The sequence below is a fragment of the Diorhabda sublineata genome, chromosome 4 (assembly GCF_026230105.1).
Source record: "Diorhabda sublineata isolate icDioSubl1.1 chromosome 4, icDioSubl1.1, whole genome shotgun sequence".
Lineage (NCBI taxonomy): Eukaryota > Metazoa > Arthropoda > Insecta > Coleoptera > Chrysomelidae > Diorhabda > Diorhabda sublineata.
In genome coordinates, this window is record NC_079477.1 from 30,481,711 (window position 1) to 30,494,797 (window position 13,087).

The 13,087-nt window shown below is 31.1% G+C and overlaps 4 protein-coding genes across 5 annotated transcripts in view; all 4 read left to right on the top strand.

Annotated features, from left to right (window-relative positions):
- The window catches only part of LOC130442407 (neuroligin-4, Y-linked), a 610,660-nt gene that overhangs the window by 389,012 nt on the left and 208,561 nt on the right, over positions 1 to 13,087 (top strand). The gene's annotated exons all lie outside the window — the stretch shown is intronic.
- LOC130442411 (uncharacterized) lies at positions 991 to 2,828 on the top strand. Its single transcript, XM_056776503.1, has 2 exons — positions 991 to 1,137; positions 2,408 to 2,828. Exons 1-2 carry the CDS (start codon positions 1,099 to 1,101, stop codon positions 2,777 to 2,779), a joined length of 411 nt encoding a protein of 136 aa, XP_056632481.1. The 5' UTR covers positions 991 to 1,098; the 3' UTR covers positions 2,780 to 2,828.
- On the top strand, positions 4,859 to 6,574 carry LOC130442409 (uncharacterized). Its single transcript, XM_056776501.1, has 2 exons — positions 4,859 to 5,053; positions 6,141 to 6,574. Exons 1-2 carry the CDS (start codon positions 5,012 to 5,014, stop codon positions 6,525 to 6,527), a joined length of 429 nt encoding a protein of 142 aa, XP_056632479.1. The 5' UTR covers positions 4,859 to 5,011; the 3' UTR covers positions 6,528 to 6,574.
- LOC130442408 (uncharacterized) lies at positions 8,964 to 10,842 on the top strand. Its single transcript, XM_056776499.1, has 2 exons — positions 8,964 to 9,059; positions 10,406 to 10,842. The coding sequence occupies exons 1-2, from the start codon at positions 9,018 to 9,020 to the stop codon at positions 10,793 to 10,795; spliced, it is 432 nt and encodes a 143-aa protein (XP_056632477.1). The 5' UTR covers positions 8,964 to 9,017; the 3' UTR covers positions 10,796 to 10,842.

A 13,087-nucleotide genomic window follows, 5' to 3' on the forward strand; every position in this document is an offset into this window, starting at 1 on the left:
ACCTGATTACTTTCATTTGTATTTCGAATTTGAAGCACAATTTCTCACAAACACAGCCCAATAATATTGGTCTTAATTATTCGAAAGTTTCAGCAAAATCAAAGTTTTGCTATTTACTTGCTACTCCAATTCTATCTACAATTTGTTAATTTCATTCGTAATTTAGTGACAACTTAATCTCATTTTTTCATATTTTTATTTGCTACTGCAATTCCTGTGAACTCTCCTGTTTTTTGAACAGAAGTTGATAAAAGACTACATCACCAGTTTCTTTAGAGTTCACCTTTCGTTTTAACTTCAGCTTTTGTTGTTATCAAAGTCATTATTTTATAAAGTACCCCAAAATCATTTGTAATGTACGAGTAGTATAACTTTTATCTATACATTTCATCTATTTGCTTACTTGAAACCTATAAAATGTTTGTAAGTATAACTCCTTCTTCATAATAAAATAATGAAAATCCGATTAATCCCAAACCTCCCAATTGTTACGTGATACTAGTTAGTCGCCTATTGTTTCTTCAGCATAGGATTGTAATCTATCAGCAATAATCCTAGAGACTATTTCAAAGTTGTGCCCAATAGTGAAATTATAAGATATTTTTCACAATACAGTTTATCTCATCTATTCACCATGGTTGAAATACCAACATACGTTTGAATTTATGCCTCAAGAATACTCAATATGATGAAAATTCTGTCTTTGTATTCAGAATTTTTCTTTGCAATCGTTTTAAAACTTCTAATTTACTATTTGTATATAGATATTTCATAATGCTGATAATAAATATCTTAATAATGCAATTATGTATTACTGAAATATATCCCAATCACTTAACAGAAATGATAAAATATTTTCATTTTTTCAAGATAAAATTTGGTAATATGCTATGTTAGGAATGATAAGGAACTCTCATGTTCTCATTTGCGAACAGGAGCGATAAAATTATTTAGTTTCTAAAAAATTGTTTTTTGAATATATTAATGAACTTGAACAATGTCAATGTTTCTGATTGTTATGGTTTATAAGTATATATAATGATAGAATAAAGATCACGCTATACTTTATATTGTGCATTTGAACATTCTCTATTTACCATGTATTTGTATGTATTTTTCTTCTTCTTCGTCGCTGTAGTGAGTATAATAAATTGAACGACTCATAAATTCTTGATAAACTTATTATTCTGATATGATATCAACTAAAGATTTGATGTAATCCTATATTATATCACTAAATAGGTATGCTCCTTAGTTTCACTGAGATGATGAAATATTTTATTCATCTTTATAGAATCTAAAAGAGCTCATGCGTATAATTTATTATGTAATACCATAACAAATTTCCATCATTATAGATATAGGAATTGTCATCATATTTCTCTATCCATATATAAAAGAAATTTTTAAATAAAAATGTCGAAAGTTGTCTGATTTGTACATATGAATATTGAGGATTATTTAAATCATCTTACAAAGCTATTATATTCATAACTTCAAGATCTATGAGAGAGATATTGACAAATATTTGTGCAGAAAATAATATGAATGAAGAGAAAGCTAAGATACGAGAAAGTTCGAGATAATGCAACAGAAGGATCAAAAATAAAGTACCGGCTCCTCCAATTGCAACTGCTAAAGAAATAGAAAAAAATAAAATTCTGGATCTCGTGAACTTGATTCAGCTTAGCAAATGAGTGGATACAAGACAATAATAGATCTCAAAGAGCTAACATTGAATTGAGAAATAATGAATCAAGTAGAGGATATGAATTACTGTTCATTATACAAATAATTCAAGTCTACTGAAAAAAAATCCGAAAACAAAGCTGTGCCCAATGTGTAATTAGCTAATATTTTAGTTGGAACTTATCAGATTGTCTTCAAAAAAAAAATTAACAGGATATTTAAAAATAATGTATTCATACCACTAAGAAAATCGTAACCTATAGAATCCATTAGGTTTGGATATAACTGGAAAATATCTAATTCAATGGTTGATATAGGAAAAAAGGACTTAATTGCGACATAACAAGTAGTTTTGAGAGAATATTGATTCATTTACAGTTATTAAATTGAGTATAGTTTGAAACCTCTCCATGCGACCCAAAATTATTTTGGAAATACTGCATTTTTTATATGAGTAAAGAAATTGAGAACCTTACACAATATGGAGGTTCACTATTAGGAAATATCAGGATCACTTTGTGATTACAAAAAACTCCATAAAATTGTATGGGCTACTAGAGCTAGTGAAATTGCCTCTCATTGTCTTTTTTATAAGCATACATATGATGAAAATTTAGTCATATATTCCACTTACACATAAATAAATCAATGCACTTGATTTCTCATAATCTTAATATATACAAGGTTTTCAATAAATAACATATAATGTTTCAAGTAGATCTCAGCTGAAGCCTCACCAACATTGCCTAGACATTTCAGTAAAGCGCACGATAAGTGCCAATCCGACCCAGCCTCACACGTTGATGAAGCGATTTTAGATCAAGTGAGACGTGGCGAAAAAGTAAGTGCTCCTAATCTGCCGAAACACACTCTCTGTATGAATATAGAAACTGGAGTTCAAAGCCAAAATGGAGACATAATTGTGGAAAATCTGAGAAAACTTCTGGAGAGTGCTGGAGCTGATAAAGAGAAAGTAGACGAAGCTATAAGCAAATGTGGTACTAGGTCTTCTGCTATCGCCGAAGAAGCTGCTGTGGCTTTAACAAACTGTGTCATAAAATATAGACCTGTACGTCAACATCATGACTAAACGATTCTGTACCATATTTTTTATTTGTGAATATATATTTTGTGTCTTATTCTGAGTTTTATTAAGGTCTATTACTTATTAATATCCTCAGTTCAATGTTTCCTTCAAGAAAATTTGATGATGATTTTTTTCATCCTTACTTTCCATTCGGGTGGTATTTGGAAGGCAGGTACTTTCGAAAGAGACTAAGTAACATACTATGCATTCGTTTCAAATTTCATCAATTCGTTCAGCTTCTCAAATAGTGTAGAGAAATGACTCATCTGTAGGATATTCTTGAGCAAACTTCCAATAGTTACCACTACTTACTGGAATTACCGTAAAATTGTATTATGTGGTGATGAAATAAATACATTTCTCTTTTTCTTCATGCAATTTACGTTTGATTATGCTAATGAAATTGATGCTATTGACCACAAAAACATTCTTATCATTTATTTGGATCAGTCCCATTGGTCCAAGTACGTTTCTTTTCTCCTTTCTCATTAATTTTTTCCAGCATATTCTCCGGATTTCAATAGAAACCATCCATTTAATAGCAAAATGTTAAAACTTGCTCTGTTAATTCTATTCTATGAAAGGAAAGCAATTATGGATAGTTGAAAGTATCTTGTTTCTTCAAGAACAGAGAAATATTCTCCGTTTAAGTTCTATTTATCATCTTTGTAACATATCTGTACTTTTTTGATGAAGCTGACAGCACTATAAAAAATGCAGAGGTTTCTATGGCTTTATGAGATGTAACATCAACAACGAACTGAACGGATGTCTGAAGAATCAAATGGAGACTGAGAGATACTCCAGACAGGGCAATCTAAAAGATTCATGAACATTTCAGTTAAGAAATCTAAGGAGCTTCCCATGATGTCCAGAGATGATAACTGGTACGCAGAGGACCACAGCTCAAAAGTATCTATGACCTGCCTATTTTAGCAAAACGTTCAAGAGCATCGAAAGAGTAATGCTAGCAACTACGAAAGTTGGTCATAGGAGCCCCCGAAAAATAGTCTCTGCTAGTAGGAATCTGCGTATTTTGGAAGCCAAACAATGCGATGCAGTGAAGATATTCTGGTTGTAGATACGGATTAGCTGAAAATTTGAAACAACTTTCTTAATAATTTACAAGTTTGTCTTTCCAAATTCAGTACGGATTTTGCCTTTATCAATATTGAGATTATTGTTTGTAGGCCGTAGACTAAGGAAATAAGTGGAGTTAACACATATCGAAGTAATCGAATTTCATATAGATGGGATAACTATCCCTTTCAAAATTCATGATATCTCTTTGCTCTAATTTCGTTTGTGGTTTAGTTTAGATTTCCCAGATTTTGAAAGATCTTTGATGATGCCAGAAAAAGGAAACGTTCAGGATACTTCCTCTAGTTATTTGCATGTAATGAGAACATAGTGTTTTTACTATTTCAAAATTAAAAAGTGTCCTATTGAGTAATACAAAATCTAGAGAGTTTTCTTTTGAAATCGCTCAGAAGGGAGCAATGAATGATTTTATTACGGAATATTAATTTAAACAAATTTTATATGGAATGTTGATTTTTTGAAATATTTTTTCTGCTACATATTCATATCTTTCACTCTCATTTTTGGGGTTTTCTTCGAAAGTCACACTTTCTCTATTTGAAAGAAGAAGTACCCAGCGATTTTCTATAGTATAAGTATCTATAAATTATTCCACGAGATACTGACCCATGAATTATGACTAATTAACTTTTTGAATAAAGCTCTCTATCACTCAATGCCTGTGTCTCATCAAATAGTTAATTTATTTGGTTAAGCATGTGAATAAATTCACTCGCCTGTGTCTCATCAAATAGTTAATTTATTTGGTTAAGCATGTGAATAAATTCACTCGCCTCAATTTCTTGTTCAAACGTCACCATATGAGATGTTTTTTTTTTTTTTAATTGATTTCTTGAGATTTGAGATTTGTTCTGTGCATTTATCAGTATTCGAAAGTTATTTTGTAACTAATTGATGTTTAAGTCCATCTGTTTAGATGATATGAAAAGTATTTTTTTATTCACATTATATAACAGAAATATCGTTTCAAAATAATGAAAATCATCTGGTTTATGTAAATACAGATGTTAAGGTCAAGATAACGATAATATTTCAATTAATGATAAACTTTGACATTCTCATATACAATATTTTTTGATATATAAAAGAAGATTTTCTTTGTTTCGTTGTGATAATACATTATTATAATTCAACATGCACTTCTCCGTATTGGCTTTATTCTTCGTTTTCGCTGTGGTAAGTACCCATAAATCGTACGATAAAATCTATATTTTGGAAATATATTTATCGTAGGAGAAAATGTTATAACATTCATAATTTTATGTTAAATAAATTCTAACCTTATCTGTGGCAATAAACCCCTTTTTTGGCCAATATGTTTAGAGTTTTGAAAAACTTTAAATCCTCTCAATTGGACAAATTTCATTGTTTATGTGATATTCAATATAATAGAAACTGCAAATGGATGATATATTGATTTGTGGGATTTCTAGTTAAGAATAAAATAAAAAAAATTCTATTATGATTTTTGTTGTCGTATAATATGTGACATTTTGCTACTTTATCGGTATTTTTGAACACCTCAATAGCTCTTCATATATTCATCGTTAATTAAATTCTATCATATTCTTTCAAACAATATAGCATCAAGACATCATTTTCCACAGTGTATTGTCTAAAGACAGAAAAAAATATGCGAAGAATTTTCCAACTCTTCTCTATATTGTTACATAAAATAGCATTCCCTAGATTTCCAATTATTTGTTTCTGATAATGGAAATACAATGAAATATGAACTTCGGGCCCTCTCTCCGTGCATCTGTATTGAGAGTGGTTTAATGGAAGAGGGACCTGAAACCTCTGGAATACCAAAACGCTGGAGCTGTGACTTTATTAGACAATAACAGAGTTTTCCTGATTCTCGGATAATGTCCATTTCGACTCCATTTAGTGAATAGTTTTTGATACGTAATTTTCTTTGCAAATTATAGGAAATTAATCTAAATCATTGAATTTTTGAAAAATTCCACAATTTATATAACATGAGAAAATGGGAAAAGGAAAAGTATATACACTAGACATCTTTATAACTATTCGAATATAATGAAATGAATATATGCATCCTAATAGAAATCACAATTCTTGGTCTTTGAGAATATCTGAGTAATAATATGAACAAATACCATTATTGTTGTACTTCTGTATAATAATGGTACCTAGAATCATAATACTTGTTCATCTTAACTATTATATAATTTACCATCCAAATTACATCCATATATTTACAATAATCGATTATAATTTTTATTTTTGTTGAATATAGATATCAGCTGAAACTACTCATGAACAGATTGAATCCTACAAAAAAATACATGAAAAATGTCAATCGGACCCTGCCACTAAAATCGATGAAGCTAGCTTCGAAAAAATGAGACGTGGTGAACAAGTCAACGATCCCAATTTGGGAAAACACACACTATGTATGCACGTAGGAAGTGGAGTTCAGAACCAAAATGGAGACATTAACTTAGATAAACTCAAACAAATCGTTGAGGGAGGCAGAAATGACAAAGACAAAGTGAACGAAATTATAAGTAAATGTGGCACAAGGACTTCTACAAATGCCGAAGAAGCTGCCATAGGTTTATCAGATTGTCTGAAGAAATACAGACCCGCACCACCACCAGGTGAACATCACGGACATCATTAATAATTTTGTACCTTAAATTAACTCAAATATATATGTTTTCTGCATTATCATTGTTTTTTCAATGTTCCTTCTTTAACGATATAGACGATATTTAGTTATTGATATTCTTTAACACAAATATTGCTTTTTATGGATAGGTATGAGGTATCTAGCTCAAAATACTGACAGAAAATATTGGATATGCACTGATTCCAGGTTTACAACCAACACAAGAAATAATAAAAAGAAATGGAGGGACAAATACATATTGAGGTTAGTCACTTGAAACATAACAAAGATTAAGAAGTAGTCGAAAAATTGATCTAGAATAATATCAAAAAATGCGACATATAATAAATAAAAAATAAAAGCAAAAGGGGAATAGAATATGGCAACTTCATACTAATATACAACTGAGTTGACAAAGACAAAAGTACTCACAGAGGAATAGGCCCAGAAGGCGGCAAACATAAATACGATAGGAAGCTTTTTATGTAGACCTATAAATTGGGTTGTATTCTCTACCTGCTGAGAAACTCAATATATTATTAAGATGTTTCAACACCTACACTAGCAAACAGGTGATACCGTTAATAAGCAACACTTGCAAATCAAGACAATATTGTCAACTTTCATGCCTATAAAGAACTAAAAATAACTTATACATTTTTCGAGCACAAAATATATACAAATATACATTCATGAACACGAGAGAACAAAATTCTTTGATCCACTTCATAGTCATGAACCAAAAATATACATTGTCTTAATACTAGACGTCACAACATTGAACTCGGCTAATGCAGGTAATTATCACAGTATTGTATTGGGGAAAATACGAATACAAATGTCACAAAAAAAATAAGAGAACAAAAATTGAAAGAGCTGAAGAAGGTATTTAAATCAAACTAGACTAGGTGGAAAAATGAAGAAAAATAAATAAAACGACAGCTTAGAGAAAACAGACGTTGCTAGGGAGGCGATAAGCCTACATATAATCATAACCAACAAAAAGACTAAAACAATTCTATGATTCCCTCGACAAGCCGGAGACAAATGTAAGGAAAAACTAGAAGCTTATAGAACGTTAAAAACGCCAGAAGCTTACAGCAGATTCAAATTGATTAGGAAAGAGAACACTCATTAGTTAATAAGATAAAAAACGAACATTGGAATTGAAGGGAGATACAAAACAAGGGAAGATCCAAAAACAAATATGAAAAGTGACAACGCAACAGCAGAAGGAAGTATCACAGGACAAATGAATAGACTACCTGACAGAAATAACAATGTAGAAGGTAGATGGGGACTAAATGAAAAAACGAAATCAGTACGGATTTTGCGTTCATCAATATGGGTAATATTGCTTGTAGGCCGTAGAATAAGGGAATAAGTGGAGTTAACAGATATCATTGGATCATTATTATTCAATCGTCGGTATTTCAGAAGATTCAAATCTTTGGATAAATAATAAGTGGAAGTATTGGAACTTCATGTAGATGGTATTATTGCCCCTTTGAAATTCCATGATATCTCTCACAATATTTCTTTGATCTTACCTCGTTTTATGATATGTGTAATTTCGTTTGTGGTTTGGTTTTGATCTCCTCGATTTGGACATATCTTTAATTATGTCAGATGAAAGAAACGTTCAGGATACTTCTCCTAGTTATTTGCATGGATTGAAACCACAGTTTTTTGAATTTTCCAAAATTGAAAAGTGCCATATAGCTGAATACAAAATCGCAAATCTTTTCTAAAAGATTTTCTTTTGAAATCGCTCAGAAGGGAGCAGTGAATGATTTTATTCAGAAATAATAATTCAGATTCATTTTATTAAGAATGTTGGTTTTTTGAAATGTTTTCCCTACTCTATAGTCATATCGTCCTCTTGCAACTGTCAATCTTGGGATTTTTTCGGCAACTCACACTTTTACCATTTGAAAAAAGAAGTTGAAGTTGCCCGCGATTTCGTATAGCATAGTTATCGATAAATTCTTTCACGAAATACTGTCCTATAAACTATGATTAATTAGCTTTATGAATGAAGCTCCCTTTTACTCAATACCTTTTAATGTTCACGTCAAACAGGAGTTATTTTATGTGTGAAGCATTACAGCGAATGTAAATCGATCAACTTAACTCATTCAGTCTCCTTAAATTTTTGTTTATAACGTCACCATATATAATGTTTTTCTTAAATTGATTTGTTAAGATCAATTTGTTCTGTGAATTTATCAATTGTAAGGTGTTATTTTGTAGTTAATTGATGTCCAATCCACATTTTCGGATAATATGACATGTATTTTTGTTTTCATTGACATTACATAAAAGAAATATCGTTTCAAAATAATGAAAATCATCTGGTTTATGTAAATACTGATGTTAAGGTCAAGATTACTATGATATTTTCATTAATGATAAACTTTAACATTTTCGTACTCAATATTTTTTATATATAAGAGAAGACTCTTTTCGTTTCTTTGTGGTAATATATTATTACACTTCAACATGCACTTCTCCGTATTGGCTTTATTCTTCTTTTTTGCTGTGGTGAGTACGCATAATTCGTACAATAAAATTTATATTTTGGAAATATTTTTATCGTAGGAAAAGACGCATTCATAATTTTCTTTCGAATAAATAGTGGCCTCCTCTGTGGTAATAGATCCTTTTTTTGGCCAATGTGTTTAGAAAAATTCAATATAATTCATCTCATAAATAATTTGAGCAATTACTGTTAATGAACCATATATAAATCCTTTCAATTCACTCTTTACGTAACATTCAATATGAGAGAAACTGCAAATGGATAAAATATGGATTTGTAATACTTCTAATCATAATGAAATAAATTGGAAAAATTCTATTATCATACATTTTTGTAGTACAATATGTAATATTTCGCTAGACTTAACATGTTTTTACGAAAAATACAGCACCAGACATTATTCTCCACAAAAAGGCGTGTCGTCTGAAGACAGGAAAAAATGTGCGAGGAATTGATCAGCTCTTTTTTAAATTGTTACAGAAAATAGTAAATTCCCAATTATTGTTTCCTTCATCTGTGTTTTTCTATTGAGGGTGGTTTTATGAAAGACTGACATTTCAATAATAAAGTTAATGTTCTGTAGAAAACCAATTTTAATTTTCATGAAAGCACAATTTTCATTTGTCTTTACAAATTTAGTTTGTCACTGTCACCTTCTTCCTATTTGCCTGAAGTTAGGAAACAGAAAGTAATCGTAGGGAGTCAGATGATGTGAATACGGTGGAGGAGTTGATGAGTGAGTCGTTTTGATGCATTAAAACTGTTCTATTCGTAATTATTAAAACTGTACAGAAAATCCGAGTTATATTGAACAGTTCCCATTTTCTCTGGTCCTAAATATTCAACAAAGATCAAACCTCTAAAATAAGACAGTTTTTGTCTAATATAGTTCATTATTTTGACTCTATTTAGTTTCTGGGCTATACCGTTTTGCTATTAGTTTGTCATAACTAATTTCCTCTGCAAAGTTATAACACACCAGTCCATGATATATATTGGGCTACTGCTGATTATTCTCTATCATCAGATTTTTGAAAAATTCTACAATTTATATAACTTATAACATGAAAAATGGGAGAAAAAGAACTATCAACAATTTATACACTAGACATCCTCATGATTATTTGAATACTATAAAATGAATATGTACACATAATATGAACAAATATCATTATTGTGTTACTTTTGTTATGATAATGGATATTTTTCAAGTACTTAGAATCATAATACGTGATTATTCAAGCTACGATAAACTTTTTCATCCAAATTACAACAGTATATAAACAATAATCGATTATAATGATGTGGTAATATAAGTCAACTTATTTTTCATCTTTGTTGAATATAGATATCAGCCGAAATTAGTCACGAACAGATTGAATCCTCCAAAAAAATACGTGAAAAATGTCAATCGGACCCTGCCACTAAAATCGATGAAGCTAGCTTCGACAAAATGAGACGTGGTGAAAAAGTCAACGATCCCAATTTGGGAAAACACACACTATGTATGAACGTAGGAAGTGGAGTTCAGAACCAAAATGGAGACATTAACTTAGATAAACTCAAAGAAATTGTTGAGAAAGGCAGAAATAACAAGGACAAAGTGGACGAAATTATGAGTAAATGTGGCACAAGGACTTCCACAAATGCCGAAGAAGCTGCGATAGGTTTATCAGATTGTCTAAAGAAATACAGACCTGCACCACCACCAGGTGAACATCGTGGCCATCAACATTAATAATTTTGTAATCTGAATTTATTCAAATATATATATTTTCTGACTTATCAATGTTTCTTAAATATTCCTTCTTTCACGATAAAGACGATATTTTATTACTGCTATTCTTGAACACAAATATTGGATTCCATGGATTGAGTAGACTAGTAAATTTTTGCTGATCGCAAGGGAAAAAGGATGGGGCTAGGGGCAAAGTTAGCAGCTTACACCACTAAAAATGGATAACTAGCTCAAAATACCAACAGAAAACATCAGATATGGACTGATGTGACGTTTACAACCAACACATGGAAAAATAAAAAGAAAGGAATAGGTCCAGAAAACGGCAAACATAAACACGATAAGAACCTTTTTATGAAAACCTATAAATTGGGTTGGATTCTCTACCTGTTGAGAAATTCAATATATTATTAAGATATTTCAACACCTACATAAGTAAACAGGTAATATCGTGAGTAAACAACACTTGCATATCAGGGCAATATTGTCAAAATTATTTTATTTCTGTTGAAAGTAATCACCACATGCATCAAACACTACTGTAATTGAAGTGATGGAAATGCTCTCAAATAAATTGATCAATATTATCCTCCGTCGTGGCGTCGTATATGTTTTTTTTGGGCTAAAGAATAACCAGAAACCCCACGTTGCCAAATCAAGCAAATAGGGGGGATGTTCAATGACTGTTATTAATATCATGTAAAAATTTAACTGCCGTGTGTATGACGCTGAATTATCGGGATGCAGCATTAACCCAAATAATGACTGACTCAAGAACTGCAGATAAGCATTTTGTGGTGTACAAGTCTGTTTATCTTCAATCTTAATTGCTTCCACTATCCCTATACTACTAAAAAACTACTTACTTAACTTTCTTGCAGTCTGTGGTTTTTAGCCTTTGTTTGTGTGAATCCTTACACGACTCCGGTGTTAGTGAAAACCATCATAAAACGGTGAACGTATTTATATATTTTATCATTATTTGCTATTTTAGAAAGAACTAAAAATATTTTTTTCACATAAAGATGATGATGTAAACTGAAATTTATTATTGCGGATCCAACATTAAGAGCTGTTTCAATTTCTTGATAGGTAAATCTTGTATCTTTTTCGATTGTACGTCTAACTCTCTCAAAATTTCCAGTAGTGATGAGAGGCTGAGGACTATCTACTTGTGTGCTTCTTCACCAAGCTATATCCGACGTCTTTCAAGATCGCTATAACATCTGAACCAGTTTTATTTTAATGTAACTACATCACCACTCAAGATTTTGTTGTGGATATGAAACGACTTTGAAATCATAGTTTTCATTCTTATCCGATGGCAAATTCTATGTACTACTATTCACTCCGAAATAGTCCAATGCGATTGGAGTCAGAAATTACTACTCAATATATTAATATTGGTGTTTCAAAATGCAGTGTTGTCGGCTCTAGCTCGTGGTTTCGTGACGTATCAATAACATCTCTTATTAATGTGAGCAAATTAATGCGTCATCTTGGATAAGAAACTGGAAACTTACTTAGATATTATGAGTGTTTTCTGTAGGAACCTATACCTGCAGAATTGTAGTATGGGTCTTAGGAAATCAAACATTGCAGTTAAGAGAAAAGTAGGAGTTATCAGTATTAATGAACGTGGTTATAATAGTGTGAATCGTTCACGAAGGAGACCCTTGGCATGGGCACCTTAACAGTAAACCTGAACAAGTGACACCAACTTCTCTGTATTCTATGATACAATTGCTTACTCCAACTAAGAAATAATAATATGAGAAAGGGTTTATACAAGTAATTAGACTATCTAGACTAATAAGATTGACTTCATTGAATTCTTCATATTCTGGTAATAACAATATTATTTCTCAGCGACACATCAGTGCCACCATGTTTCTTGTTTACTATTCTGTTGATGTTAGTTTCACGCAAGTAAATTGAATATTTAAATTACTCACGGCTGTTATTCAACGCGGCAATAGTTAAAACTTATCTTCTATGACAATCAATCTAAATGTTTGCGTTATAATTTAACAATCAACGCGATTGAAAAGATTTTAACACGTCACCTCGTATGCCAAAAGCCTACTAAATTGATGAAATCATAGAATGACGTTATTATATGGATGTTGCGAAATCAAACGAACGTTTCTTATTCACTAATCATTAAAAAAAAAAATAATTGCGTTCATACTAAAGCAAATACCGCCGCTGTACCTATGGGAAAAAAGTATCAATTAAGCGTGGTATTTGACCATTGATTTGCCACAAGTATCTCTAATTGAGAGAAACCAA

Excerpts from the sequence above, each read along its gene's own strand:
- LOC130442411 (XM_056776503.1), top strand. The coding sequence starts at position 1,099 with ATGTATTTGTATGTATTTTTCTTCTTCTTCGTCGCTGTA. Across the intron at positions 1,138-2,407 it reads TCTTCTTCTTCGTCGCTGTA|ATCTCAGCTGAAGCCTCACC; the intron begins GTGAGTATAATA and ends TGTTTCAAGTAG.
- LOC130442409 (XM_056776501.1), top strand. The coding sequence starts at position 5,012 with ATGCACTTCTCCGTATTGGCTTTATTCTTCGTTTTCGCTGTG. Across the intron at positions 5,054-6,140 it reads TATTCTTCGTTTTCGCTGTG|ATATCAGCTGAAACTACTCA; the intron begins GTAAGTACCCAT and ends TGTTGAATATAG.
- LOC130442408 (XM_056776499.1), top strand. The coding sequence starts at position 9,018 with ATGCACTTCTCCGTATTGGCTTTATTCTTCTTTTTTGCTGTG. Across the intron at positions 9,060-10,405 it reads TATTCTTCTTTTTTGCTGTG|ATATCAGCCGAAATTAGTCA; the intron begins GTGAGTACGCAT and ends TGTTGAATATAG.